This window comes from Chrysochloris asiatica, unplaced genomic scaffold (genome assembly GCF_000296735.1).
Source record: "Chrysochloris asiatica unplaced genomic scaffold, ChrAsi1.0 scaffold00157, whole genome shotgun sequence".
NCBI lineage: Eukaryota > Metazoa > Chordata > Mammalia > Afrosoricida > Chrysochloridae > Chrysochloris > Chrysochloris asiatica.
In genome coordinates this window covers 896,742-903,323 of record NW_006408675.1, presented here as the reverse complement: position 1 = coordinate 903,323, position 6,582 = coordinate 896,742, and the positions used below count along the sequence as shown (strand labels likewise).

At 38.6% G+C, this 6,582-nt stretch overlaps 1 protein-coding gene across 2 annotated transcripts in view; it reads left to right on the top strand.

The window, feature by feature from the left end:
• The window catches only part of OCLN (occludin), an 80,178-nt gene that overhangs the window by 56,088 nt on the left and 17,508 nt on the right, over positions 1–6,582 (top strand). For both annotated transcript variants that reach the window (XM_006870961.1, XM_006870962.1), the window contains one exon: positions 2,490–2,705. In XM_006870961.1, coding sequence (XP_006871023.1) covers positions 2,490–2,705 — 216 coding nt within the window. The remainder of the gene's footprint in view (positions 1–2,489; positions 2,706–6,582) is intronic.

Here is a 6,582-nt window from a genome sequence, read left to right as displayed (position 1 = left end):
TTGTCATGATCCACACAATCAAAAGCCTTTGCATAGTCAATAAAGCACAGGTAAACATCTTTCTGCTATTCTCTGCTTTCAGACATCAGCAATGATATATCTTGACATCAGCAGTGATATATCCCTCATTCCATGTCCTTGTCTGAATTCGGCTTGAAACTGGCAGTTCCCTGTCAATGTACTGTTGCAGCCATTTAAAAATGATCTTTGGCAACATTTTATTTGCATGTGATATTAATGATACTGTCCAATGATTTCCACATTCCGTTGGGTCATCTCTCTTTGGAATGGGCATAAATACAGATCTCTTCCAGTCGGTTGGCCTTCCAACTTTCTTAGCATCATTGAGTGAGTGCCTGCAGTGCTGCATTAGTTTGTTGAAAAACTTCAGTTCCATCAATTCCTGGAGCCATTTTTTTGGCCAATGCCTTCAATGCACCTTGAACCTTCAGTACCATTGACTCTTGGCCATATACTACCACTTGAAATGATTGAATATCACCATGTATTCCTTCCGTCTTCCTTTCATGCTTTCTGCATCTTTCAATGTTTTGCCCATAGAATTGGATTTTTTTCTTCAGTTCTTTCAGCTTGAGAAATGCTGAGTGTTGTGTTCCCTTTTGGTTTTCTAGCTCCAGGTCTTTGCACATTTTGTTATAATATTTGACTTTGTCTTTTCCAGCTGCCCTTTGAAATTTTCTATTTAGCTCTTTTACCTTCTCATTTCTTTTACTTTTATTAAGGATTTTATTTTGCAAAGAGAATTGGTGTATGGTAGTCTAAAATTTATGTTACAAAGGACTTGTGTCTGAGAGTCAAGCACCAAAGTTCGATATGTAATTGCATTCATCTTCCCTACTCAGCATTCCATGGGGCTGGAAGAACCTGTAGAAAGAATCATAATCATTATTTTTTTTTTTTTAAGATAGAATATGTTTTATTATTTTAGAAATTTTAACACTCTGATATAGTAAGGTATTGAAGTTATAAATTCATATAAAACACAAACTTATTTTTAATGGGTGTCAGTTGAAGAGGATTCCTCACAAAGAGATGTTGACCCAAAGGAAAGAATGGTGTTGGTGGCTGTGCTTACTAAATTATGATTCTAATTTTTCAATGTCACCCACCAATTATGCAAAAGTTTTTGTTGAAATTGGGTTAGTAAATTTCTATCTTCCTGTGTCAGGCAGTTATTCTTGCAAACTAATTGGAAGATATTTCATTTTTACATTTTTAAGCAAACTGGTCTCAAACCAGTTGAAACTTTGGGAGATTTTTAAGCAATCTTGAGATTTCTGTTTAAGTGTGTACAAGTTTGTGAACATTATATGTTTTATACTTCACTTTTGGGGAAAATCACATAGCAATAGAAAGGTAGAAAGGTTTTTAAGAAGACTCTCCTACTCATGAATTTATTTAGCAAAACAGTTACTTTCTTACTTACTCTTTACCTTGAAGGGTCAGATTATATGTTCATATTTTTAACAACATCCACTGATGAAACATTGATAAGAGCTACTTCTCATCAAGGTAAAGGTCATCAAATTTGATACCCTGTCTCTTTGTAAAGAAATAAATGCATACTCCATCTTCAACAACTCACTCAAGTACATTGTGTTTTTCAAAAGAAGTTCATGATCATATTCTATATCATTATGAAATTTTGTGAAAATTCTACTATTCAAATATCCTTTTTCTCCCTTATATCTAATCACACTGGTGTAGCCTGTGGTACTATGTGTAATTGTAGCTTTGCTACAATAGCCTGCCCATCAATGATGCAGTCAACAAATTTCTGTAAACTTATTCTGGAATTATCTGTAAATTCCATTGATTATGTTTGCACAGTGTTCTCATAATATACTTACTATTATAGAATTAATTTTTGGTGTTAGTGTGTCAAGTTGGTTCTGATTTACAGCAACTCTATGTACAAGAATATAAAAAAGGAAACACTGCCTAGCCATGTGCCATGCTCATGATCATTGTTATATTTGAGCGCATTATTGCAGCTACTGTGTCAACCCATCTTATTGAGGACCTTCCTCTTTTTTACTGATCTGCTACTTTACCAAACATGATGTCCTTCTCCAGGGACTGGTCCATCCAAATAACATGTCCAAAGTCGATATGACCAACTCTTAACATCCTCATAATCATTATTTTTTGACATCCTTCCGCAGAGTAAGTCTCCGGCACAGGTCAGGCAAACACCTTTTCCATATCTGCCTGAACTTCTAAAATGAAACCTTGATCCAATTTATTTAAAAAGGTTGGAAATGAGCCTTAAAGCTACGTGTTAGAGAACTGAGATAGCACTAAACCAAATGCAGGAACTAGAGGTCTACTTAGTATGAGCATGCCAAGTCCTTGAGTCTGGGCACCCGCATGTGAATTTTATTGTTGCTGGTAGTGGGACTACAGTGCTCGGGCAGAGGATTGTAGTATAACCAGTAGTTACTAGAAATTGATTCCTGTTTTCTTAGGGTACCTGAGGTGGCTCAGGAGCTTCCGCTAACTTCACCTGTGGATGACTACAGACAGCCTCGTTACAGCAGCAGTGGTAACTTTGAGACACCTGCAAAAGGGGCTGCCACGAAGGGAAGAGCAGGGAAATCAAGGAGAACAGAGCAAGACCACTATGAAACAGACTACACAACTGGTGGCGAGTCATGTGATGAGCTGGAGGAGGATTGGATCAGGTATGGAGTCAGCTAATTATTAACATGGGCCAAGCAGATCTGGAGTTGTTGCCTCCAAGTTGAGTCTGTGTTGTCATGTTGCTTTCTACCAAAACTAGAGAAAGTCTGTCCCTGCCCTTAGTAACTTTTCATAATAATGATTAAGATGGTGTGGGATGGTGTGGGAGGGGCGAGGGGGTTGTTTGGCTGTAACCATGTCTTAAATCAGTTTCTAGCGTTCCCGCCAGACAGTTGATAAATTTCACCAATGTTTTTGCCTCTTCCAATAGTCACCCCAGAAAAGTCTTTCAAATACGTAAACGAACCTTGTTTTGCAAATTATCAAATTCTCAGACCAGTTCTTTGATTTTTCTTTGGCAATTACTTTTTTTTTTTTTTTAAGTTTTTATTGTGAATTGGGGCGGACATTGGATTTACATTCATTGTTTCATTGCAATGATTACAATCTCTACCGTGCATCATCATTCAAGAGTATTTGCTTCTTTTCCCTCTAGGTTTTTTTTTTCTTCTTCTTCTTCTTCTTTTCTTTTGATTACTTCCTTTTTTTTTTTTTTTTTTTTTTTTTTTTTTTTTTTTTTTTTTTTTTTTTTTTTTTTTTTTTTTTTTTTTTAATGTTTTATTGTGAATTATGTGATATCTTACATGGGAGAACATTAGCCTTACATTTATCCTATCGTATATCTTTCATTACCATGGTTACAATCCCCTCCATGCATCATCAAACAAAGGATATACCCTGCAAGCCTGCCACCCCTCCCCTTCCCTGGTGGTCAGCACATAGCCCCTCTCCCTCTCTGGGTCTAAAGTCCCCAGCCACTCCATCTCTCTACGTCATCTCTCTGTCTCCATCTCTGGTGTCACTGCTTTTCTGGGTAGGGTCCCGCTCTCTGCTCTTTTCCCTTGATGGTCCCAGGGACCTCCACTCCTAGACTGCAAAGTCAGTCACTCCCCTCCTTTTGCTACAAAACATTTACCTTTACATTTCCAACCCTCACAATCAGTTCTTATAACAATTATTCACTATTGTGTCACAAGAGACCTATCGCCATCTCCTTTCATTAGCCCCGCCCAGACAGATTGGATACTACTCAGTGGAGAGTCTATCTTCCTCCACGCCCTCTGGATTCTAGGATCCCTCTTGAAAAGTTGTAAGCCAGTCACTTCTTTTTTTATTTTAAATGTTTTATTGTGAATTATGTGATAGTTTGAATGGGAGAACATTAGTTTTACATTTATCCTATCATATATCGTTTCATTGCCATGGTTACAATCCCCTCCATGGATCATCAACCAATCAAAGGGAATACACTACAAGCCTGCCTCCCACTTGTCAGCACACAGCCCCTCTCCCTCTTTGTGTCTAAAGTCCCCAGCTGCTCCATCTCTCCATGTCATCATCTCTGCCTCCATCTCAGACATCACTGCTTCTCTGGGTAGGGTCCCGCTCTCAGCTCTTCACCCTTCATGGTCCCAGGGACCTCTGCTCCTAGACTGAAAAGTTAATCACTCCCCTCCTTGCTACAAAATGTCTACCCTTTACATTGCCAACAGTTATTCACTATTGTATCACAAGAGACCTATCTGCATTATATTTCATCAGCCCCACCTAAACAGATTGGATACTACTCAGTGGAGATTCTGCCTTCATTCTACCGCCCTCTGGATCTAGGATCCCTCTTAAAAAATTATAAGCCAGTCACTTCTTGCCTTTGTAGCACCCCATTTTGGGTAGCCAATGCTCAAGTTGCCCATCCCTGTCTATCCTATGATTCTCGCTGTAAAGATTTGCTCCCTCTTTTTATTTTATCAGATTACTCTTTTTTTTTCCTCTTCTTTCTTCTTCTACTTGAGCTCTGATCATCCAGTCATTGAAGCCAGGTCAAGTGGGTATTATCTGCAAGTGTGGGTGTTCTTATGCATATGCCCTCTCTTCTTATCAGCTGGATGCTTCACTCTCCACTCTAGTCCTCTGTGGCTATGTCACTGACTCTGGGCCCAAGAGTCCCCAGGTTTTGCCACACTGCTGGCCAACTAGGTCTCCACCTCTCTGGGGTTTTTTTTTGGGGGGGAGGGGGGCGGTGTACACAAAAACACTCAGGAATATATAATCATTGAAACAACCAAAGGGCACATTCTGCAAGTCTGCCTCCTGGTCACCAACACACAGCCTTTCTCTTTCCATGAGTGTAGAGTCCTCAGCTGCTCTCTCTCTTCGTGTCCTCATGTCTGCCTCCATCTCTGGTGTCGCTGCTTGTCTGGATAGGGTCCCACATTCCACTTATGTTCTTCTACCTTGATTGTCATAGAGTCTTCTGTTCCTGGACTGTAAGATTAACTTCTCCCCCCTTTTTGATGCATAACTTCTACCTTTACAGTTGTGACAGTCACAGTTAGTCATGATAACAGTTATTCACTGTTGAATCATAAGAATCATATCCCCATCTCCTTTGCCAGACCCATCTAGACAAGATGAAAACTATTCAGTGGGGATTCCACCTTCCCCCACACATCCTGAAACTAAACTCCCTCTTGAAAACTTGTAAGCCAGTCACTTCATGCCTTAACCACCATCCCACCCTCCAACCCCCCAACCCCCATTTTAGGTAGACAGTGTCTAAATTGCCCGTTACTATCTACTCTGTACACAGAAGGGATAGGATTTATACTTGATATGAAGACTCCTTCCCTCTCAGTTAGTATTTTGAGGTACTACATCCATAAGTATTGGTCAGGTTCATCAAATGGTAGCAATTTACACTTGTTTCCTTTATCAAAAATTGTTTGTTTGTTTGTTTTTTAATCTTCCTTTAGTCAAGTTCTGGTTATCAAGCCATCAAGGCTAGGTCCAATGTGTACTATATCCAAATTTGGACATTCTTATTCATCTCCCCTCACTTCATATCAGCTGGACACTTCACTCTCAGCTCTAGCCCTCCGTGGCTATGTCCATGTCCATGGGTGGCAGTTCCTTTTAAGTTTAACTGTTACGATAAAACCAGAGTTTGTTCCTTTAAAAAAAATATATTGTAGTGCAAATATAAGTAGCAAAACATAATCTGTCAACAGTTTCTAAGTGTACAATGCAGTAACAGAGTTTCTTATAAAAGTTTAGTGTAAAGAGCTTTGATAAACAGTTTTGTAAACAGATGAGGTTACCAATTTACTATTCTGGCCAAGGTTGTGATTATGTTCCTTTGTGTGCCAGTGGTTTTGTTCTAATCCACCATTACAGATTACAGTTATGTGTGGTATGTAGCCTTTTTATGCCTCAGTGTTTTGAGAAATAGGATGCAAATCAGAAACAGTGGCAAACCAAAACATTGCTTCTCAAGGTGTTTGGACAAGATAGGGAGACATGTGTAGCTTTAACCCCCAATACTCATTGGTGATTTTGATACCTCACCTGCCCCTCCCCACCTAAGAATCATTGGACCAATTCAGCCATATATCTGGTAAATATTTGTCTACCTTGTATCAGAAAAAGAAAACTGAACAGAAAATTTAGAAATCTTGAAATTTTCTTTCCCTTTTGAGCAAATAATTTCACTCCCCATTCTAAAATGAAGATGTTAGATTTAAAATTTGAAACTCCCTATTGTTATGAAGCTCCTTAGTCCTGGGCAACAACAAAGAGTATTTCTCAATGATTAATGAGGCAGTACCTATTAAGTAAAAAATAGCTGGCATGTTCAGAAGATACAACTGATAACAGATTTCAGTCTTTCTTCATACTTTAGCATTGCCAAGTTGTTTTGACAGTGAACACATATTTTATATATGATTTTACCTCTACTTTTTTTTTTTTTTATGTTTTTTTTGTGTGAATTGTGTGAAAGTTTACAGGGCAGATCATCAGTTTTACATTCAATAAATCATA